The sequence below is a fragment of the Rhinolophus hipposideros genome, assembly GCF_964194185.1.
Source record: "Rhinolophus hipposideros genome assembly, chromosome: 3".
Taxonomy (NCBI): Eukaryota; Metazoa; Chordata; class Mammalia; order Chiroptera; family Rhinolophidae; genus Rhinolophus; species Rhinolophus hipposideros.
Window position 1 is genome coordinate 20,380,919 of NC_138049.1, and position 25,027 is coordinate 20,405,945.

Below are 25,027 nucleotides of genomic sequence, written 5' to 3' on the forward strand. Positions count from 1 at the left end.
GCACTTGTACAAGAAGGCTGTGCCACTCGGATTAACTGATTTGACTTAGATGACCCCAAACCCTTGTCGACGATAGGTGGGGGATAAATTATAAATAAAAAATAAAAGTATAAAAAAGACTTGAGCTAAACCTCTCTTGATATAGTACAACAAAATGGCTTTCAGGTAGGAATTATTCGTAAAATATTTCACTGGGTGGGCACAGTTCATTTGTTAAGATACCCACGCAAAAGGTATTGGATCATTTGTTGGCAAAAACATTCTTTTGCAATTGTGTAGCTATGAACTATGCCTCCTCAGAAGCCCAGAGATGATTTACAGATGATATTGGATACACTGAGTAACCATTTTTAAAATGTAGTTAATTCTACTGATAAAACCTTATTTTTACATATTAAAAATAAGCATGTTAGGAAAATATGTAGTAGCTTAAATCTGTAATCAATTGTTGTAATGTGAAGACAAGGCAGGAAAGATTTTCTTTTCTTGCAAAAATTTGTACTTTAAAAACTGGCTTGTAAAACTGTATAAAACCATTGCTGTATAGTGTGAAATAATGTATCAAACAGAAACAATAATAAGCACAAATGAAGTCTTTTGTTAAACAGCTTCAAGGAAAAAGATAAGCAGTAACGTTTGATCCAGATTCTGCATAACTCCCTTTCTTATTTTGATGAATTTTCGTAATTAGAAATTGTGGTTAGCTCAGACTTTATGTATTTAGCTGAAAATGTCTATCAGGCAAATGACAAAAAACAAACTTAGGGGTGGTTTGTCAGAAAGTTCCGAGTACTTACTAACAGCAAGCGCTCCATTAGTCAGTGTTTGGCTTTTTAAGTCCTGGTTGGACCATTTACTGGCTGTGGACCTCAGGAAAGTGACATGTAAAGTGGGAACGACATATGAAAAACTGTAAAATGAAAGCATCTTCTGTGAAATGGAAATGATGGAAAATCCTACCTGTTGGGGCAATAAGGAATAAATACTTAGGGGAAAGCCTTAAGCAGTAGCAAGGATCAAAAGTTCGCTCTCATTATTAGCTTTTTCAGCCTCTTGAGTTGTTTGTGGGAAGGGAGATGGTGTGAAGTCTCAGAAAGCGTAAACGGAACTGTTCATCCACCAGTTAGAACCAAATAGAAAGGCAATAGCAAATGCCTCTGGGTATGAGGTGTCCTCTTTCAAACTGTAAGGTCAGATTGCGGGGAAGGAGGTACAAGTGGCATTTCTGAACACTTAGACTGTTATTATATCAATGACTCTAGGGGCCTTTTCCTTTGCTGACTCAAAGCTCATTTTGACAGCAATCAACGTGTGTGCTCATGTTATTCTCTAGATGTCGGAGCACTGAGGCTTTCTACCTAGTTATTTGAGCTTGTATGAAGCTGGTCATTCTAACTTGTAGGTGAAAAGGGGGAGAAGCCTTCTAAGATTAAGGGGTGAGGTGATAAAGACAGGTCCAGAAAACTCTTCTCCGTTCATGCCTTCCCACTCTGACACAACACTAATTTGTCCTTAGGATTCTTCCTGGTTTCACATCCCTCCCTGGTCTCCCCTTGGTGACCGATGAACAAAGTGGTGGAGAACCCAGAGAAGCATAAAGCCGACAGAGATGGAAGGCTCCTCTGGTGCACTCTGTGACATAGCTCCCTTTCTTCTCCTCCTGTCACAGCAAATGTTGACAGCACAACCCATACTCCTACTATGCTTGTTCCTATGTGTAAACGAAGCGCAGGCCTCACCTACAGGATAAAGAGACATTCTCAAGAGGGAAACTTTCTGGAAAGTTGCTCTTCTGAGGACTGTGCTGGGCCAGCAGGGCTGCCTGTGATGTGTGGCAGCAACGACTGCCCCCCCCCCACCGCCTCCCCTCTCCTTGTGTTCCCACTTGTGTTTCTGGGACACGTCCCCCAGAGTCTGAATTATGCCTCCACTTTTGCTCCTCAGATGGTTATAAAAAGGCATGATGAATGAAAGTCCTATCTAGGACTGGCGATTTGTGGTAAAAATAAGCAAGTTATCAGCATGGTAATTGCACGATCACAACTGAAAGCTAATAAATGTTGTGTAGGTGGCATGTCTACTAGCTCCTTCCTGGGGGGGAAATGTTCCTTTTGATATTGGCTGATGGAACACAGCACACTTTGATCCAACTAAAACAAGTAAGAGTTACCTCAAAACGCCCACAGGGACTGTAGTAATTTCAGGAACACCCACACAACAAATCATTGTTTCTTTTCTTTTCTTTTTTTTTTTTTTTTACAAAGAAGGCGATGATTGGGGTAGACAGATAAGCGGGGAGAAGTAAGAAAGACAGAGATCATGAGATAGGGACAGGCAGAGAAGGAAGAAGAAAAATGAATTGTGTCCCTTTTTTCTTTTCCATTTTTTAAAATCAACAACTAATATTGCACCTTGTTCCTGGTCCCCCAGACACGGGCATACAACAGATTCTGGTTTGGGGATTATATTTTTGAGACCAGGAATTATATGTCTATTTTACAATGTACATCACATTAATGTTACTGAAGATGAAGTCTACCTTTTCTCAGTCACATATTTCAAAAGTGTATTTCACTTACAGATACAAATATAGAACGAAGACATCTCACTCATCCGAGAGATTTTTTGTTGCCTTTGTGCCCAGAGAGTGGGAACTCTGTGAAATAATACACAGGGCACAATAATTCTCTATCATTTCTAGGGGACTATGAAAGAAAGATTTTATTCACTGAACCCGGTTGTCTGCATACCTGAACTGGGGGTCTAAAGCAGGGCTACCTCTGACTCCAAATTTCATATGGAGTTTCAGAAACTGAACAGAAACCATTCGGTCAATTGTGGATCATATCTGACTTCTCTGAGAACTTCAAATGTCAGTTTTAGATTAGTTGTTTATGATGATACTGATGAAAATGTACCCCAAAAAATGGCATTGGCAGAGAATAAATGGAAAAAATATGCCTCTCATGGCTAAGATACAAAATGTTCATGATTAGTCGCCTAGTTATACTGAATCTATTTTTCATATCAATAGAGAAACAAACAATGTTACCTAAAATCCTGTTAGCTTTTACTTACTTAATATTTAATTGTTATTCTCCAAATTTGTTACTTATAATTATTTCTTGAAAGTCCTGATTTTGTTTGGGGAGCAATGTGTCCAACCCATACAGATAACTCACAATTAGTTGAAGCCCCCATGGTGACCTCACCCCCTTGTGCTTTCCCAGCTTCCCTTGCTGCTGGGTTCCAGCCAGGTGACAGTCCTCACCAAGAGACCTATAGGAAATTCTTCTGTCAGAGCTTCTAGAAAAGATTCATTTGCCTGATGAAGAGACAAACATTGGGGGAGAGCAACCTAAAGAGCTTCCTCCTCTTCCTGCCTTGAGCATGGTTGGGAAGGATGTGATGTTTGGTGTTTACCAACCCTCTGAGACTGCTGGCGGCAACTCCAGAGACAAAAAGCCAACACTCTGGAGCTAGAAAAGCGGAAAACAGAAAATGTCTAAGACTCAAATGATAACGCCAAGCAATACCACCCTGAAACTACCTGCTTACCGGCTTCCTGTTTTGTGAGATATTACATATCTTTATTGCTTACATCATGGTTGGTTGGATATTCACTCAGCAAACACTGTTACTGAGACATTGCTCCTGAGGCTTCCACTGCAGCAGGAAATCAAATACACAACCTCCCTGGCCTCATAGGGGATGTACCAAGTCAGAAGAGACATACACTACAGAAAGAAAAGCATTGACAGGGACTGTTCCAGATAGAGGCAATCATTATGGAGACTGTAAAGCTACCGTGTTTCCCCGAAAATAAGACCGGGTCTTATATCAAGCTGTGCTCCAAAAGATGCATTAAGGCTTATGTTCAGGGGATGTCATGCTGAAAAGTCTGCTAGAACTTATTTTCCAGTTAAGTCTTATTTTCAGGGAAACACAGTAGGTCAGGGGATAGAGAATAATGGAGGCCAATGTATATAGGTTATTCATGCAAGCTTTTCTAAGGGGTAATCATGTGAGCAGAGACTTGAACGGAGTAAAAAACATGAGCCAGGTGGATATCTGGGGGTATTCTGTTACTTGCAGCTGAAGGTGCCATTAACTTATACATCCAATAAGCTTTTAGTCATTTTTCAAAATAGAGCTCATATATCATCATTTCTGGGATGTCTTCCAGGACCTCCCACTCACTAAAATTAATCCCTTCCTCTTGTGGGCTACTTCTGTACCTCAGACACATGTATTATTTTGCTCATCATGCCTTCTTTTAATTTAGTTGTTGACACAGCGTATAAAGTCACCCTCTCTAGACTGGGAGACCCTTGAAAGACAAGATTGATTCTTAGTCATGGCCATCTTGGCCCCTAGCACCCAGTACTCACTGCCTAGTAAGCACCATGAACCCACAAATGATTACTGACTTGATTATATGCCTGTCCTTTGAATGTTCTGGATATGTGTGTTTTTCACTGTAATATGATGAGAAGTGAGCATCTACAGTAAAATTTTGTTAGTGAGACTACGTTTTGTGCTGAAGAAATTTGTCTTGCAAGCAGTGAGAAAGCTGACTACTCTGAGTTAGCATGAACATGTACAAATTAAATAGGTCACGTAGGCAGAAAATCTTTGGTTTTCATTTAGGAGAGAAGAATATATAATACGGTTGAGAAGCAACCTGGTTCCCTATCAGGTACATCTGTCTAATTGCATTATGTCCTTGGTCTTTTGAAACGGCTATCAGAAAACAAAAAAAGACTGTAAGACCACTGACCTACCTAGTCATCAATCTTCTGAGCATTACTCCGAGTTCGTTTAGCTTATGGATCTTGAAAGAATCCTCATCTATGAGTCTTCCTTCTTAGGCAACTCAACTCATACTCATTTCAGTGAAAGAGGGTAAGTCTGTGATTGACTAAACCTGAAAATGAACTGGCTTTAACCAAAAACCATGACCTAGCAGATATTGTCCTTTTAACTTCAAAGGTAAAGAGAATGGAAAAGGTAATTTGAAGAAACTTAGAACATGAACGGAGGCTTAAAGACAATAGAAAAAGAGTTTGATTTTAGGTACCTGTGTGAAAATTTAAAGAAGAGAGGATCAGCAGATAGTCAGTGCATTTTTAAATTAAATCCAGTGTTTGTAGAATAAAATAAACAATGTGCTTTTAAAAACTATCCCCCTTAATATCAAGATGGAAGGAAAGTAATTTGCTTTTATTTACAATCTCAAATAGAAGTAAATTCCCTTTCCTTATGTGTTATGTTAACAGACATTAACATTAGTAATTAATATTATTTAATGTTTGCTTTCCATTTAAACCAATCTGTTACATTTAAAACTCAGAAATGAAAATAATGGTTTTTAAATTGTAGGAATATGATGATTCAAATGTATATGAATTGCAAAATTATTCTTAAGGATGGCTTAGAGTTAGCTAGTGTGTCAATAAATTAAGACTATCAACAAACACTTTGTGAAAATAATTCTTAAATACTTTTTCTTTGAGTTTGCATTTGAGATTTCAAATTCCATTTTCCATGTTTCCTAAAGAAGCAGGTGCCACACACACAGGTCCCCATTATAATTAGAAACAAGTATTAAAGGATTCTAGACTAGGTTGGTACCTATAAAATATTTACTAAGTCTTTTCAAGAACATGGTTATAACAACAGAAATGGTCTATTAAGAAGGCCAAATTTCAGAAAAGTTCATCCTGGCACACGCTAATTTGTTTCTTCTATGCTGGATGCTCATTGCCTCCAAGTTAGAACAGATCCAAACTTCCAGGGCCCTCCTGGACCCACACCCTCTTTATTATGGGAGGTACATCCTCCATCTTCACCCTGAGGACTGGCCGAGGTTAGTTTAGTGGCAGCCCAGCATCTGGTCTAGAGCAACCAGATGACACCAAAGGTATTACCAGGGAGGACAAAGGTATATTCGGGAGGTGGTGAGATTTGATGACGTGCATCATGCAAGCTGAGCAGCTGCAATTGAATGGGACGCACAGACTTGAATTAATGGAAAACATATGATTGTGGGTTGTTTTTTTTTTGTCATTAAAATGGCTGCTTTGGATAGCAGTTGGAGACACATTTAGGATTTCTGAGAGGGGCATTTTCATACTCAACATATTCTTTTTTTGTTGTTGTTGTTGCTGCTCTTGTTTTTCTTCATCTTTTTTTGTTTTGTTGTTGAAACCGTAGCCTATTCTCTTAACTAGAAGAGTGTCTGCCGGCACAAAAGTCCACAAACTCACAGAAGACAAAAGACATTCTTGGTTTGATTGTTCCTAATAAGCTTCAGTGCTTCCAGACCACATAATGTCATAGAATTGTTATAATGCTTCTTTAAAAGGGTGACAGGGTTCAGAAATAAACTGCATATGGTAAGAAGAGCCTCCCATGGGTCACGCCTGCAAAGTGAGTGGCAAGGCTTTGGGAGTGGTGTTGGTTTCCGGCCATTAGTGCTACTAACCAAGGCCAGCTTAGCGTTTATGGGAATCTACTCAAATCAGGATGACATGTGCTACGTTCACTCAAGTAACCCTGCCTGACTTCTTCAAGGTTATGCTGAAGCAAAACTTTACTCCAATTATCTTTGATTGGAATGTTTCATTATTTTTATACATCCTTGAGCTAGAGAGAGTCCATGCGGTAGACGTATTAGGTCCACAGGTCACAACATCATATTGAGTGCTTCATGCCCGCATAAAGCAATTACTGTCAACTGTCAATTAACCTCGTTATCGGAAGAGGCATTAGTGTAGAAAATACAAATCCTAGATAACCTCCCCATGTCTTTTTTCGCTGCCACAGTTGCAGCTGAGGTGAGAGAGAGAGAGAGAGAGACATAATGGGAGCATCAAGAAAAGCTCAGGGTTAAGAGGGCACTTCAGGAAAATTTGAGCAGAGGTGATAAATTCAGCTGCCACTCTGCCCTCTATTTATGCCCGTTGCCTTTCTGCCCTGCACCAGGAAGCAAAAATAACACTGCTTTCTTCGTAAACTTCTGGCTGACAAACAAGTGGCGCAGGGCAGAGGAGGCAGTCTGAGAGGTTAGCAGCCCCTGGCCGGGAAGCCTGTAGGGACCCTCGGCAGAGGCTCTGTGCAGAGGCTCTGCGCCTTCCCCCTTAGGAAGTGAGAGCCATGCCTGAGGCTCTCCGGACACCCAAGGGGGGCCTGGGTGGTACGCCCTCTGGGATTCCGACTGTGTCAACCAACATGGAAAAAGGTGCTTAATTACAAATGTTATAATGAATCACTGGCTCATATGGTGAACCTTCTTACACTACAGGTTCCTACAGGTCTACCTATATGTCTGCCAGGTCCTGGGCATCACTGCTATTCCCATCTTTCTCATGTAATAAACCCTTTAGGCTGGGCACCTCACTGCAAGCCAGGAGCCACAAGAACAGTAAAGATGATGCCTCTTCAGGTGATTCCTAGAGGCAGTGCTCCAGGAAGGGTTCACATTTTAATGAGGGAGAAAACCTTAAGTGATAAAGATAAAATAGTGGAATTCCAGATCCCACTGAGCAGTTGAGGACTATAGGGGGAGAGGGGGATACAGAAGGGGCAGGGGAGAGTTCTGAGGTCACAACAAAGACAAGCGAACACTGAAAGGAAAGCTGGGAAATAACCTTGGGAAAAGAGTGGCGCTATATATATGTATATATATATATATACATATATATAACCAAGTATGTATACATATACTTGTATATGTATATACAAAAAGAGTGGCGCTATATATATATATATATATATATATATATATATATATATATGTATATATATATATACACATATATATATGTGTGTATATATATATATATATATATATATCTCTCACAAAATTATGTGTCTTCATGAAAAAAAATATTTTGTGTTTGTTAAAAAAGGGACAACAGGCCCCAAAATGGAGTCACTTGTGCTAGGCCCATTGTCAGCAAACCAAGATTTAACACTTAAACTAACTGCAGTTTCAGCTTCCCCGGAATGTAACTTTTAACTGGTCAACATGGAATTACTTGGTTAGCACTAGTGAGATAATCTGGCCCACAGGCCCCCTTCCTTCCCCTTAGGAGGGCTGAAACACACATTCTTTCCTAATAATTTCCTTTTTCCGCTCCCTTTCCACTTTTAAAAAACCTTTCCTTTTCTATAGCTCAGTGGAGCTCCTTTCTGTTTGCTAGATGGGAGGCTGCCCAATTCATGACTCACTAAATAAAACCAATTTGATCCCTAAAATCACTCAGTTAAATTTTTGTTATTTAACACGTTAAAATGCTTATAAAGAGCCAAATTCATATCCTCTGTAAATATGACTTTGCAATAAAATTAATGGGGTCTGGGAAGAAGCCATTTGTCAGTGCTTGCTTCAAAATGAATTTTTGTGTATTAGAGTGAGAAATCAGGTAGAAACTGGTTAAACAGGTACAAAATGTCAAATGAAAGAGGAAGAGAGAAACAGTGGAAAACATAAGGAGATTTCTGGAGAATACCGGCAAGGATTCTTCTTAATATTAATGGGAAGAGAGGTAGGGAGGGCTGGAGGAGAGGGAGAGAGGGCGAGATGGAGGGAGGGATATAGGGAAGGAAGGAGAGAGACAGAACAGGAGCACATGACATGGGGGAAAAGGCAGGAGGGGAATGTAACAGGAACTTAAGGCTAGTGACTATAAAACAGAAAGTGACTCATAATAACAGGAAAGATTATGAAAATGTAAATACTGACTATAAAACAACAGTGGGCAAGAAACAAATACGAGTTAAAGAAATTAGTGAAGCTGTATCTCTCAGATTCATTATTTAGTCTGTAAATTTTTCTATGAAGCTCATCAGCTAGGGAAGGTGCATAGATCTATAATGAAAATGTTATGACTCTGGTTAAAAAATGGGAGAGGGAATTAAAGGTATGATTGCTTCTCTTCCCTCTTTTAAAACATAGAAAACACAACAAAAAATAGTGAAACATGGAGGAAAAGATCAGATATCATCAAACATCAAGTAAACAAAAAAGCTCCTTTTCTTTTTTCAAACCACGAAGCACACAGACGTGGACCGAATTCAGAAAGGACACAGAAAGCTGACAGATACCTCGCGTCTCAAGCAGGAGCAAAAAGTTTCTGGCCAAAGTAATGTCAAAAACGTCTAAAGGGCATATGCAATGAGCCTGTGATGAGAGTGGCAAGACTCACCATTTAAGCTCTAGAGACACAGTTTGACATCATATAACAGAAGGAGAGGCAGAGCTAACAGAAAACGCGTTAATATTGTATTCCCATTTACTTTTGTATTCTGTTACTACTATATTCCTTCTAGCCAAAGAAGACTTCCTGAGGCAATGACATGTCTATAGAAATTCCAAAGGAGTAAAGGATAAAAAGAAACAAAAAAGATATAGACTTGGATTTTCTAGATAAAAATCCTTTATGCCGAAAGTGTATGTGTTTATCTTATTGCCACTGGAAATTTTCTCTTAGGTGACTATGTTGATAGAAAGCATGTGAATTTTATAAGGCAAGTCCAAAGAAGGAAATATTAAATAATACATGAAGCACTTAACTCGATTATGTTAAGCACTAGAATTTGAGAGATTTGCTAGATGGCTTCAACCTGAGCACTCATTTAAGTTTCCCGGGGATAAAGATGAGGGAATGAGAAGAGGAGTGTGAGCAGATTATAATACACCCCGAAGGGCTCTTTCATCCAAGAACATACTCATACAACCCAGTACATTAAAAAAGCAATTCCCTGATATTCTGGGAGCTTACTAACTGGTCTTAGAACAAGCATGTATTGGCTTCTGCCAACAGTAGATCCGGCAAATATAAATAAGAGCCATTGGAAGGATTTAAAAAATAACTTTCTGACTCTTTCTACACGGGACCTTGGACTTGGTACATATGCTAGCCCAGGTCACTTGTGGTTCTGTTATTCCCAGAAATTTCCTGGCAAATGAAAGGTCTGAATTTGAATTAGGTAACACACACTTACTTGCACTCACAGTTGGAGATTTATGAGTTCTCTCATTCTTCTCTTGGCTATACACAAGTTAAAAAAATCTATAGAATCTCATGGGGCCCAGGCTCTTTAAAGAAGCATGATTTACATTAATATATAGATAATGGATGATTAACAGACTTGTGAAGTTAAGCTATGGAGGGAATCTAACTGGAAACAATGAAAATCAATGAAGCCAGAACAGACCCAAACGTTAAGCAACATTTACTTAAGTGATGTTGGCTAATAGCACAGTTGAGTAAGTGAGGAAGTATGAGTGAATGCTGATTTCATCTCTCTCAAGTTCAAAAATACTAGAATGGTCACAGACCCAAGGACCATACATTTCAAGTTTGGGGTGCTTAAGAAACTGTTAAGGATTGAATTGTTTCCCAGCAAAATTCATATGTTGAAGTCCTAACCCCTAGTACCTCAGATTTTATTTGGAGGTAAGGCTGTAAAGAGGTAATGAAGGTTAAATGAGGTCATTGAGGGGCCCTAATCTGTGTCCTTATGAGAAGAAGAGATTAAGACATGGATACAGACAGAGCGAAGAGTATATGAAAAATCATGGAGAAGGTGGCCATTTACAAGCCAAGGAGAGAGGCCTCAGAAGAAATCAACTCTGCCAACATTTTGATCTCAGACTTCTAGCCTCCAGAACTGTGAGAGAATAAATGCCTGTTGTTTAAGCCACCCAGCCTGTGGTGCTTTGTAATGGCAGTCAGAGCAAACTAATATCAAAACTTCCTATGAAGAGGAAGTTTTTTCTCTCTTAGAAGTCTGAAATAAGACATATGTTTCTTCCGTAGTTAAATGCATTCTATATCATACTCACAACCCCAACAGGAAAGGCCAATACGGCTAACATCCAGTCCCGGAGAGAGATGAGCTTCTTGAGTTGCCTCTCTTGTTCCTGGTTGCCACTTCCTCTAGTCAGAAGACTGGAAAGATCAGTTAACACACAGATGCCAAAAAAGACAGCCTGGATGACCTGGAGGGAGACAATAGCTGGTATTAGTCAATGAGATCTAACGAGACTCCACCTATACAACAGCAAACAAGCTACACGTTTGCAACTCACACAGTAAGAGAGGATCAGACACATTTAAGTAGTTCGCCCTACCCATAAAAAAAAGAAAGATAGGTGAGAAAATTCATCTTAAAAACATTACTTCCACTTTTGTTCACCTAAGGACAAATGCAAAACATGCATGCACACACATGGTCCCACAGAAAGCAATATCAATTATCAAATGATATGTCCATTATTTTAAAAAAATCACATCTGTGGTCTATTTATATTGACTAGTAGGGTTTAACAAACATCCAAGGAGTGCACAGAAAACGACCAGGATAGTCTGAATAATAAATGAGACAATTTAGTCCAACTGTGAAGAAACATTCCTATGCTTTATTCTGTTAGATTTAGAAATTTTCACCAAAGGAAGTGGTAGAAAGCTTCCAGTCCTTGAGTCATAGAGAAATCAACTGAAGGCAATAATCAAGGATGATGGAGCAAATTTTTATCATCAGACGTGAACTAAATGATCTCCTTCTCAGGTTTTCAGTTTTTATGAAATAAAATCTTTACAAAGTAATGTAAACTTAGATACACCATTGCCCCAAAAAAGTAATCACTGTGCATTCCCAAATCAATTACAAATTGAATTACCTACATTAGCTATGTTTTGCTTGGACTGGGACTCACAGAGAGAGAATACTGAAATGCTACAGCCCAATTATTTGTGATGTTCCTAAAATGGAGGTAAAAGTACTGAGGATCCAGAGCTAGGGTGGAGGCAGGCAGCATACTGTAATACAGCTTGGCAAATGATAATTAAGATTATGGAAAGGGCAGAAAATATATTCTCTGGGCTCAAAATTATGCCATTTAGCACTAGGAAGAAATTCTAGGGAATTATTCTGCCTTCTTCTCCCAGAAGTACCTTATTGGTGCTGTATTTATTTGTAAAATATACAGTTTTACTCATTACCTGTTTAGAAAACATATGTATATCTATATATATGGTAAATTTCCATGTTGGTAGTGGAAAGAATCTGTGAAAGCTCTGTGGATGGGTTCCTCACTGAGGCACAGAACAAAGGGAAAAAGGACCTCAAAATTATCTGGTTCTATCCCTTAGCATAGCACTGGCACACTCGGGTTGTTAATTATCTGTTTAAACTCTTATCGAAGCCACTTTGAAAATTCCCCATAATGGAGAGTCCATCATCAGACTTAGTCAAATAAACAAAAATCTTGCAGTATTTTACTATAGTATACTGGGCTCTTTGGAACCCACCAAATTCTATTATTAGCCAGTCTTCATCAGAGTAATGTTCTATTCTTCCCCATACCTTAACCTACCTTTTAGTTTCAATGACTTAATTTATTGTTGTTCTTTCTAGAGCCAAAAAAACAAAAACAAAAAACAAAACCAGAGTAAAAGAAACCAAGACTACCAAAATTGAACATGATGCAATGGAAATGTGGGCAAGAATCATGTTGTGATGACCAGAAACAATTTAAATGACTCAGGGAATAATTTCATACTTGGGAACATTTTCACAGCATATCTTACGAATTTAGATGTTAGATCTTTATGTTAATCCTATCAGGGTTTAAGAAACTGGGCAATAATAATATCCATGCCAATATGGCCAGTGAACTCAGTTGATGAAGTCAGACCAACCTTGGATAATTATTTTTTTGTGTGTAACAAAATAATGTAATTGCAGGAGATTATATTCACAGGATCTTCCAAAACCCAGTGGGAGGGCATTACACAAAGGTGAGTATCACTGAGGGTCATTTTAGAATTCTACCTACCACAAGCTGTAGGTTAAACAATTCTCAGAGCTCACTTAGGATGGAGAGGTATTCAAGTTCTGACCAAACAGAGAGCCTTGTTGACTACAACAGGCATTCAGAGGAGACCTAAGAAATGTCATACCTAAATAGCGATGCTAAAATAGCCTTGGAGTCAAAGCTAGTCTACATCCACTCCAACCATACTTAAAAACAAACTTCAAAGAGATCAAGCTGATCTACAGGTAACTCAAACACCTGCAAACATAAAATTCTACTCTTTAAAAGAAGGTAACACAATCTAGACGTTCAAGAATATCCAACATTACAATATCCAGCAAGGGTTAATTCATTACGAAGGCACAATGACCTTAAATGTGTATGTACCTAATAGCAGAACTTCCAAGTAGAGGAAACAAAACCATATTTAACAAAGGGCTAGATTACCCAACAAATGTTTGGTAAATAAATGAATCACTGATTCACTGATGCTTTTCTGAAGATTTAAAAGAAAAGGAAAGGAGGGAATCTTAAAATGCAAAAATGGGTGGGGATAAACAGAACCTCATATGCTAGAACAGAAAATCAAAAGAATTTCTGCAACTATAAATGCAACAGTCTGAACATTTTGCCAATCGTAATGTTAATGATACTATGAAGTCTTACACTTTTATACAGTTCATCCATCTTCTTATCCCGTGGAGTCATCTACCACAGCAGTCCCGTCTCACTATCACCTGGTGGCAACCCTGTCATCGTCTTTAGATTTCTCCACCACCTATTCCCTCCTGTGGCCCCATCTCACCTGAACTGCTGAGGAATACTTCCTCAAAGTGAGAATGTGGAGGTCAGGGAAAAGGGGCACCACAAAGTGATTTTTCTTCTCATCTCCAAACATCAGGAGGCAGAGAGGGAATTGTTGGGTTTTTTTAAATTTTTTTTTTCCCTCAAACTCACACTGACTAATAATCCTCGAAAGATAATCCCTACAATTTATGGAACAGTTTGCCATTCTCTGGGGAGAAGCATGAACTAACTTTTGGTTATTTGCTCACTTAAGAAGCAGTTAGTCAATACTGTTAAACCACTTTAGATTTCTGCTACTTTATTATAATTTGATTTGAGCTGACGCCTAACAAATCACATTAGAGACATTTTACTTGAGTTTTTTTTATTGCCTGTGTCATGTTGTCTATTGCAACTTAAAATTCATTAAAATAACTGTTAAAAATGTAAAGGTTATATGGAGACGCACAAGTGAATCTTCAGTAGGATTACCTTAAAGCATTATTTGGCTCCAGTCATTCTACAGAGCTGGCATTTCCAAAGCATCAACTCAGCATGACACACCTATACACCATCTGGCTTTAAGTTCTTAGCAGGCTGGTTGCTCTTATTGTTTTGTGTCACGTGTAGAAATGAAGTGGTCAAATGTACCATTTCTCTCCAAGAAATATAAACAGGGATTTATCAGAATGAAAAAAATATCCCAGGATAATTTGGAGTCACTCTAGCATTTGTTCCTGCAGAATGTTCTCCACTGTTCAACTCCTTCTGCATCTTTTCTCCACCCCCTCAACTCTCCCTGTCAGGAAATCATAGCTTTTTTTACTGAGTCATTTTAGGTAAAAGATTCATTCCCACAAATATCAAAATGTACCCAAATTCCATTCATATCTTTATCTTTTTCACACATGAGTGGTTTTCATTAAATTAATACTATTTTCTTTTTTCTTCTGGAATGTACTAAACCATTAGAATTCTGTTTGTACTATAGGGCAAATTCACTAGACTTTTACCATTTATTCCCAAACATATATGACATAGTTTATCTAGAACAGGTTTTTTATTTCATTTCATTAGATCATCACTATCTTCAATCATATGTGATTGCACCAAAGCTATTCTCTCTCTCTCTCTCTCTCTCTCTCTCTCTCTCTCGCTCTCGCTCTCGCTCTCGCTCTCTCATTCTCTCTCTACACACACACACACACACACACACACACACACACACACACAAACACACACATGTCATTACTTTAATTAGTTGGTAATTTTTACATTTCTGCCTCACTGGCCAAAGCCAGGCAGGAACCAAGAATGCACCAAAGTAGGAAAAGCAGCACATGAAGTAAGAAATGGGATCATTATTTATGCAAATTTTAAAAGACCAGAGTGTAGCACAGAGTACAGACCTGTCTTGACCTTTGGGAGCATGACTTCCAATGACCTTTACTAGGATGTACTACATTTTGCTCATATTGCATCTTCATAAAATTAACATAAAGAGTACCACGATGTTTGTTTTGAAAAGTTTGCTTAAAGTTACTTTTAGACACATAGAAGAAATAAGATGAAACTCCAAGGGGCAGCACTGCAACCGGAGTGAGGTTGATCATGGAATAAAGGAGAGCTGTGGAGAGAACAGATGGACAAAAGGCAGGGAGATTTCCAGGTAAGGGAAGGCCTGGAGGAGTCCTCTATGTGAGAACAAGAGCATTAATTAAAGGGGAGATGATAACGAAGAAATGAAAAGTCCACTTTTTTTTTTAATTAGAGAACAAAATATTATGTAACCTTTAATAAACATATATGTAATCGAAAGAATAGTATAATAGATATGACAGGTAATTATGACAGCTTTAGGTAGACATCTATCTAATTAGATAGATGACATATATATAACATACATGGTGTGTGTGTGTGTGTGTGTGTGTGTGTGTGTGTGTGTAATTTCTCCTACTCAGAAGGTTGAATAACACATTTTGAAAAATGGTGTGAGCTCGAGGCCTTCCTGTGTCTCACTTACAGCCACATACCATGTAACATTATAGAGCATAAATCATTATTTTGTTTTCAGTTCATAAAACTTTCAATGCAGTTCTTGCAAGAAACCAATCCATGGCAGTATCTGTGTTCATTGAAGAGCGAATTTGACCGAAGGAGTTAAATAATACGTGGAAAGGATCCAAGAGCCATAAAATAGCAGCACCACGGAACACAATCTTCAAGGGAGTCCCTTTCCATTCCATACATATCTTACTTTTTAATAGTGCATAATTCCTTCTCCTCATTATCAAGATCAAGAGTGGATGCCAAAAGTATTTCGGCATCATGAGACAGTGACTCAGTGTGAAATCAGATGATTGAATTCTTCAAGGATTCCTTTGCATTTGTTTCCAGTGTCTTCCTTGCCTGAGATATCTGAACATCCCAAACAATTCTACAGCCACGGGAGTCCATCTCAGTTTCAGTATGGAGTCCATTCGTTACATGGAAGCTGTGATTAGGTACATGTTTGAACGCTACTCTATAGAGCGATGAATGCATGTAAAAGTATTCCACAGGCTCCCTCTGCCTCCCTCATCCACTGAGACTATACCCACAGATGCAGAGTCTGGTGTATTTTCCTCTACCGTAGTTGGAGAGCATTAGCCCGAACTAGCCAATATGGTTCCCTCACTCTAATGGTTGTAACTCTTTCTGAATCTGTCATTCAAGTGATGCACTTTAAGCATAAACATTTTCAAGGAATCTTCACCACAAACATTTCTGAGGACATGGACTCACTGCATCGTCAAGCTCGTGGCTTTCAGAATGTGATTTAGGATCCTTGCCCACGTACACAAACACTTATCTCATACTGCTCTACCTCACTACTGAAAATCGATGAAGTAAGCCACAAGTCACCACTGGCAAGCCATCCATTCAGACAGAAAAAAAGAAAAATAAGCTTTTCAGTGAGAAATAATGCCCGTAGAGAAGCAGCTTTGGAAAGGAAAGCTTGTCCACAAAATTTGTTACATTATCACATACTCGCTTTCAATACATAAGTAGCACGGAGAAGAGTCATCTAAAGAAGGCATTTGGATATGCTTCACAAAGTAATGGGGGCAATCATGCCACGTTCCAGCAACAGCCGATAAGTGCTGCAGGATCTTTCCAGAAACTCCATACTAAGCTGCAGATAATGAGAGAAAATTCCCCCTCGGGTGTTCTCACTGAGACACTATGAGCTACTCAACATTGTTAGAGGCTAAATATTCTAAACTATTAATATTAGTATGAATCCTTTTGAACACTGTATTAAACACACCATTGATTTGTTTAACAAATACTTATTGATTAGCTACTGTGTACAAAGCACTTGGTAAACGACTAATGCAGAAACACAGACTATTAAATGACTATATGCTGTGTTGCAAATGTGAATGTGCTTACAAGGCTCTCACCTCTAACTTAGTGGGATATACACTTGCTAAAACATGATATCTAGATTTAAGTACAATAACAGTGATGAACATTTGTTGAAAACAAAAGCTATGTCTTTAACACACAAATCTGTTCGGAAGTGCATTAAATTTCCTAACATTGGAAAATGTATTTTATCTCACTAAATTTTTACTCATGATAACAATTTACTTCAGCAGATGATTTAAGTCCCAAACATAATGATTATTTAAAGAGCTAGATAAATCTAAAAACTAATTTAAAAAGAACCTTGACTTGAATTGACCAAATCATATCTTAACTGATTAGATGTTATAGAATCAGATAATCCCACATAACCCATATACAATCTGTTATATAATAAACATATATATATATACATATATATGTATATGTATACACAGAGAGAGAGAGAGAGAGAGAGAGAGAGAGAGAGAGAGAGAGAGAGAATATACTGCAGGTGAAATTGTGTTAATAAAGCTGATTTGAAAGACGTGGTCCCTGTCCCTAGAAATTTCCATTTGAAATATTTAGAAATCTATTAATTTTGGACTAACATTGAGTCTACATAAAGGCTATATCTATACTATTGTAAATGAACACTTGATAGGGAACTTAAAATAGTTATGAAGGCGGTTACGCTGACTTCTGCCTTCAGAAATAGGATCTTGCCGACAAAAGTTTCTGGATGGGCTTGGAGAGGTCTCACAACCTATCAGACAATATTTGCTATTTCTAACTCAACCTGGCCATTGTTATACAACATTAATTTGTTTACTATTATCAGTTTAAAGTTTACTGGTGCAGAGACTAAAAGGTCTAAGATGCACCATTCTTTTTCAGTTCTGTTCTCCGCTAGTTCATCTATGACTCCACGATATTTTACCTCTAGATTAAGAGTATTTATAAAATCCCAGGACTCTTATAGTTTGAGAGTTATGAAGCTAACACTACATGAGTCCTACCACCATCCAACTTAAGTGACAATGTAAATTTCAAGTCCCTAAGACAATGTATAATTTCATTAATGATACAGAAAAGTCTGATAATATCAAGTGTGGAAGATGATGTGGAGCAATGCTAGTGGGAATATATTTTGGTTCAATTACTTTGGAAAATAATGGCATTATCTAGTATTTTTGAAGATGCATATACCTGTGAATGGTCTTATGTATGTCTCCTGGGACCTAGAGTATATAACTTGAAATAAGATTGGAGGTGTTGGCATATGCTTCTGTCCTTTAGACTATAATTATATTTTTAATAAAGGAAGAAGTGGTATTGTTATTTATTATATTAGGAAACTAAGAAATATGAGTTTATCTAGTTTTCAATTACTTAGATAACAAAGTAAATACAGCCATTAATTTCTTAACAAAGTTGTCACCTTAAGTTTCTATTAAAAATAAGCTATTTTTACGGCTTGAAAATAACTGAATGTACATGAATTTCAGTCATAACTAAAGTATAACATGATTTTCTTGTACTTTAAAGACTCGGTAACATTTAGAACAATGAAACAGGAAGTCTGTTAGGCTTGCGACAGTGTCAATTTTTTTTAACAGAGGAAGTTTAATATAAGGAATGATTAAACGATCATAGGAGAGCAATTACGAGATATAAAGAGAACTCTACAGGGTGCCCTGGGGCTCAGGGAGAGTACCCAAGGGAAGAACTTGGAAGAGACCCCTCCCCAAGGATGACCTTCAGATTTCACGGGAGAAGGTGGGTTTGCAGCCTGTTGGGTGGTGTAGTTCTCTGTCTTGCCTGGGCAACACTGGGTCCACGTCAGTGGGCAAGCTGAAAGCAGTCCTCCCAGGTGCAAGTGAGCCTCGGCTGATGAACCGGTGCACAGAAAGAGCTGAGCAACCACTCTGGGCAGGAGACCCCGGAGCAAGTGATGCCCTTGTTTGAAGGGCTGCAGGGAGCTGGTCAGCAGAGCAGGCTGGACTCTGAGATCCCCAGGGACTGCACTTCCCCTGCAGAAGGCTGGGGCAGAGCAAAACTAGATGTCTTCCTACCCTACGCGGCTGACCAGTGAAGCAGCAGCTGGAACCAGTTAGCGTAACCCCTTTTTCCTGCAATATCCATTCAGTGCCTTCTACCGAGAAAGTTCAACATCATCCTCAATGTGAAGAAATGTTTACAAAGTTATGGAAGAGCAGGTATAGAGGATGCAATTGGGAGCTGAGAGATAATACAGATCTCATTTAATTCACTGTGACTTCGTTAATATTTAATAGCATTGCTAAAGATGTTTCAGTTATTCTAATGAAACATAGAAAAATCAGGGAAGGAACAGACATCATATTTGTCTTGCCTCCTATTGTATAAATCAATATTCTGGCTCTGAAATGCATGCGTGTTATGTGTCACTGAGTCAGCTACAATTCCTGTGAACCCCATGAACGAGTGATGTCCACAGTGTCCTGTCCTCTCAGCCCCGCTCAGCTCCTGTAGTCTCATACCTGTGCTTCCTTTTTGGAGTCCGTCCATCTCATTTGTGGTCTTCCTCGTTCCCTGCTGCCTTCTCTTTTCCCAACATTATTACCTTTTCCAAAGCCCCCTGCCTTCTCATGAGGTGCCTGAAGTAGGACAGCTTCCATTTTGTCATTTTTGCTTCCAATGATATTTCAGGCTTAATTTGTTCTAATAACTTTCTTTTTCTTTTTTTTTTTTGTCTTTCTGATGGTATCTGTAGAGCTCTCTTCCAACACTATATTTCAAATGAATCATTTCTTTGTCCCTACCAACCTTCTTCACTGTCCAACTTTCACATCTGTATGTAGTGGATGTGGATGATCTCAGCCTGGGTCTCTAATGATACATCTTTGCTCTTGGTGATCCTTCCTACTTCTCCCATTACTGCCCTTCCAAGTCTCAGCCTTCTCTTGATTTCTTGGCTGCAGTCTCTGTTTGAATTGATAGCTGAACCAAGGTGAGTACAATCTTAAATAATTTCAGTATCTTCATTGTCTATGTCAAAGTTGTGTATTTCTTCTGTAGTCATGAGTTTTGTCTTCTTGATGTTCAAATGCTGTCCTGCTTTGGCACTTTCTGGAACTTATAGGCTTCTATTACATTTCTCCACATTCCTTTACATTTACTTAATTCTTTTAAACACTATGATAAAAATAGGTACTTCCAAATGGGTACCATCTTCAGGAATGTAATTTGAACATATGAATCAAAAAGTTTTAAAAATACTTTTAGAAATGCGTCTTACTTGGTCACAAAAACTCATGAACAAGAATGTTTATTTCACTGGAATCTATACTATAAACAATCTGGAAATTGTAAAACTGACCAAAATGACATATTTAAATCTTGAGGGAACGGTGGAATGTTACACATCCATGAAACATCAGGTCTTTGAATAACAGTATACAACTTGAAAAAATGCTTACAATATACAATCAAGTGTAAAAAACAAGTAACAAAATGTAACCATCCGTAACTATAGTTAATAATACTGTGTTGTATATTTGAAAGTTGCTAAGAAAGAGGGTCTCAAAAAGTTCTCATCACACACACACAAAGTAACTATAACCACAACAGCAATAACTAATCTTATCTGAATGCTGATTGTGTGCAGGCACCTTGCTGCTCACTTTACTAATCCATCTCATTTAATCCTCACAACAATCCCATGAGCCAGCGACCCCAATAGTCCCTGTAAAATAACTTGTACAGATGAAGGCGTAGAGAAGCATATTGCAGATAGCATGATCTCAAATTTATGTAAAACATTTATACAAAGACATGTCATTAGAGACCAAGGCTAATACCATCCACACCTTTGTTCCCAATTGAACATATGGATGCAAAAGTTAGACAGTGAAGAAGGCTGATAGGGAAAAAATAAAATAAAGATTCACGTGAAACATGGTGCTGGAGGAGAGCTCTACAGATGCTCTGGACTCCAGAAAGATAAGCAAGTGGGTCCTAGAGCAAATTAAGCCGTTAACATCAAAAAGGCAAAAATGACAAAATGGAGGCTGTCCTACTTCAGGCATCTCACGAGAAGGCAGGGGGCTTTGGAAAAGGTAATAATGCTGGGAAAAGACAAGGCAGCAGGGAACGAGGAAGACCACAAATGAGATGGACGGACTCCAAAAAGGAAGCACAGGTATGAGACTAAAGGAGCTGAATGGGGCTGTGGGGACAAGACACTGTGGACATCACTCGTTGGTGAGGTTCCCAGGAGTTGCACCTGATGCAGTGACATGTGACACACACAAATGGTCTGACATGATACTATCTATGTGCCAGTGATGAAATACCTGTAAGCTGACATCCATTGGAAATTCTATTATAGTTTAACTCACTTTTTCAAATGAGAAAACACACTCTTACAACCTGAGCGTTTTATTCAAATTAGAACTCACTATGTCCAACTGTTAATAAAATGAAAATAGTGCTGGCCTCATATTTGCTCATGTTCTTTCTCTCCCTGTCACCACTCCCATCTGTGCATTTTCTTTCCCACATATTTTAAAGTGGAATCAGAGAAATTTTTCCATTCATATTTTGGAGAACTTGTTGAAAACTTGCAACTAAAACAACAAGCTAAGTCATGAACTAATTATGTCAAAGTTTCTTACAGTATTTTCCCTTAGGAATTATCTAGCATTGCTTGAAACTAGTCATACTGTTTTTCAGGAAGGAAAAAGAGCATTAAATTTATTATCCCTATAAGATTTTTGAAAACAGATTATCTCTTTTGATAGCTCAACTTGAAGATACGTGTATACTTTTCTATTAACTTTCCTGCATTCGGGTCCATGAAATGGTTGAAGCAGTTACCCATGTGTTTGGGTTAGTTGTTAGCTTTGGAATTTTGTTTGTAATCAGCTTCGGTTAAGAAAACATTTACAGTGTTTCTCCACTTTTAAGGAAACAGACAGAATTAATTTGTCATTCTAGCATTTTTCACAGTGTGAGGGACACACCCACTGAAACAGCTTTTGGGGAAAAAAATCTAAAAAAAATTATTTTAGATGTCATTACGTAAGCCTGTACTAGTCTCTGGAAAGGAATTATAGATATGTTAATACATGTGAAACTACATCGGGCAATGCCTGGTTATCCCACAGATCTCTTTCCATGCTTCGCTATTTACTTACGAGCTCACCGTTCCAAACCACTATCACAAGCAGGAGACAGTTCCCATGTCTGATTTGCAAATGCTTCCACCTCAACCTGGCCTGCTTTTCTAAGTCCCATTCAGCTAGACCACTATTCTTCATCCTTTCAGACCCATCTCCAACTCTCCCCAACACAGCACAGCTGGATTGTCCACATGTGTCTTGTTACCAAGATCTCATACCTTACACTCCTCTATCCTTGAATTTATGTCACTGCAGTTAGGTGTTTGTTTCTGTCTGTCCGCCCCAAAAGACTATGAGCTTCGTGGAGAAGAGCATAAGGTGCGAGTTACTGTTTCCTTCTTAGGTCAAGGTTACATGCTTGCGTGCTCAGTGGCCCTTAGGAAAGTGCTTTTTATACTCAGAACTTCAGTGTCCTCTTCTATCAAATGGTCATAAGAATATTTGCCACACAGATTGACTGTACACATTAAGTGAAATATTGTAGGTGGAAGCAAATGGCCCCCTAGATCTGAGGTAATGTTACCTTGAATATGAATTCATGGCTGCAACACACATCCCGAGAGTAAATCAGCATTGAGCAAAATGCCTCAGACCGAGACCTTCAATCAATGATTACCAAATGAATAAGTACAGTGAACATAAACCAAAGTTGGTCGACCAGTGGTTCTTTGAGTTACAAGAACTGGAAGGATCTGATGAAAACTATGGCCTTTCTTCCCATATGCACACATACTCAATTTTGTGAGGAATTTTAGGGGCTCTCCAAATGCCCTGAAGCTCAGTCATGGTCCCTTGAGTCTGTAGGAACCAGTAGGAGTCCCTATCTCAGATGATCCTGTATAAAGACTAGATTACCTTGGGCCAGAGGAATTCAGCTTCCTTCTCTGACAGCTACAGTGTCAGTTCATCCCAAACTGTATTAGGCTCTCGTCATCACCCTCCAACCTGGCAGAACAGCTATAGAATAGCTCTCAACCTCGAACTGTCCTCCCCTGGGATGTGGACAGAGGGACACCAAAATGTAAAGATCCTGCTTTGCTGAACGCTTCTCCGGGAGTTAACATTATATGTGAAAACAAACTAGATTGAATCATCCAAGGCTTTAAGTTCTCATTCACCAAAAAAGGCAAACCTTTACAGTCAAAGTCAGGGTGGACTTTTGTCTCAATCAGAGTTAGTAGTTTTGTCAGCGACTTCTGTGCACACAGAATAAAATGCTGATTCTTTCAAGTCTCAACTCAGCTTAATGTATATAATCTCCAACCAAAAAAACACAAAACAAAAACAGCATATATCTCTCCAACCAAGCCACATAATTTTTATTTGTATGTTCAGGTATCACTTGTAAACATTTTAGCTCCCATACATGTTGTCCGCGTCTGGAGATCAGAGGAACAATCTCTGAAGAGCAGCCGGTAAAGCTGGCAATGGGGTTGCCAGAAATTTTCCTGGAGATGATATTTACTGGAAGGATTACTTCTCCACACATCACATCTCTAGAGATCCCTTTGTACACTGAAACAGAACTCTGTCAGACCCAGAGTCAGATACTCTTTCTCCCATATTTTATAAATACCTGTGATATGGCACTCATTAAATTTCACAGTGATTATCTGTTGATGTGTCTGTTTCACCTTCTATACTATGAGAGCCCCATGGGCAAATATGATGTCTTATTCAGCATCCCCAGACCCTGGTGCAGTGCCAGTTCATAAAAGCAACCATGGAGGAAGAATATACACATGAAAGACACAGTCCTTGCCTTCCAGAAGTTCAGAGTGGGCTTATCAAAATACAAAACCACTTACAAGGCAATACAGTATACTCTAGATTGGTGGGGAAGGATGAGAAAAGGTCTCCCCTGGAGTGGGTCCTATCTGAGTTGAGTTCTGGAGAATGAATGAGAGGCAGTCCTCAGAAAGAGGGTGATGGATAAGGAAAGCAGGGTGAAAAAGGGGTCATGCCAAGAGATGAGACTGGAGAAGCAGGGAGAGCTCAAGTACGACTAGGTTAAGAAATCATAAGGAGTTTTTTTTTTTTTAAAAAAAGGAAAAATGCTAACGGGAAAAAATAAAACCATTATAGAGTTTTACACAGAGGAATAGCACATTTTGGAAAGATCACCCTGAGAACAAATAATGGATGGGAGCATGACAATACTGAAGGCAGAGGGGTCAGTGCAGAGGCTGTTTAAGAAGGCCGGGTGTGACAGTGATGTGGGAACAGAAACAAAAGCAGTGGACACAGAGAGGAGGACCGAGACTGGAGTGGTATTAAGGATACTAAGGAGGAAGATCAGCCAGGACGATGTCACTGCATACGGGAGGAGAAAGGAGAAAGAAGAGTCAATAACCACTTCCTGATTTCAGGCCTACTGAAAAGGGTGCCATTTGCCAAGATGCAGAGCATGTTTACAAGTGTCCTGTGTGGAAATATTAAGTTTAAGGTGCCATTGGGGCACTTAAAGAAGGCCAACAAGCAGTTGGACACGTGTGTTTGTAGTGCAGGATATCTCAAGAACAGCCTTCAAAAAAAAATCAGAATACTGACTGATCCACGAAGCCAACGGAGTGAGTGAGTTCCCCCAGAATGAGAGTTCACGATGAGAAAACGACTCTGAAGCTGGTCGAGTGCAACACCAACATTAAAAGAATGAAGAGAGAAGGAAAACTAGCCTGAGAAACAGTGTCCGAGAGGTAGGAGGAGAACCAGTAGAGGATAATAATTGTCAAGGAAGCCAGGAAAAAATAGTTCCATGGAGAAGGAGTATTTCGATAACCTTAAAAGTTGAAGTTGGAGAACTGCTTTCACTGGATCTAACAATCAGGAGGTCTTTGGGTCTTGATGATAAGGCAGT

The 25,027-nt window shown here is 38.9% G+C and overlaps 1 protein-coding gene across 2 annotated transcripts in view; it reads right to left on the bottom strand.

Moving 5' to 3' along the window:
- The window catches only part of AIG1 (androgen induced 1), a 236,458-nt gene that overhangs the window by 164,052 nt on the left and 47,379 nt on the right, over positions 1–25,027 (bottom strand). For both annotated transcript variants that reach the window (XM_081044950.1, XM_081044951.1), the window contains exon 2: positions 10,856–11,011. In XM_081044950.1, coding sequence (XP_080901076.1) covers positions 10,856–11,011 — 156 coding nt within the window. The remainder of the gene's footprint in view (positions 1–10,855; positions 11,012–25,027) is intronic.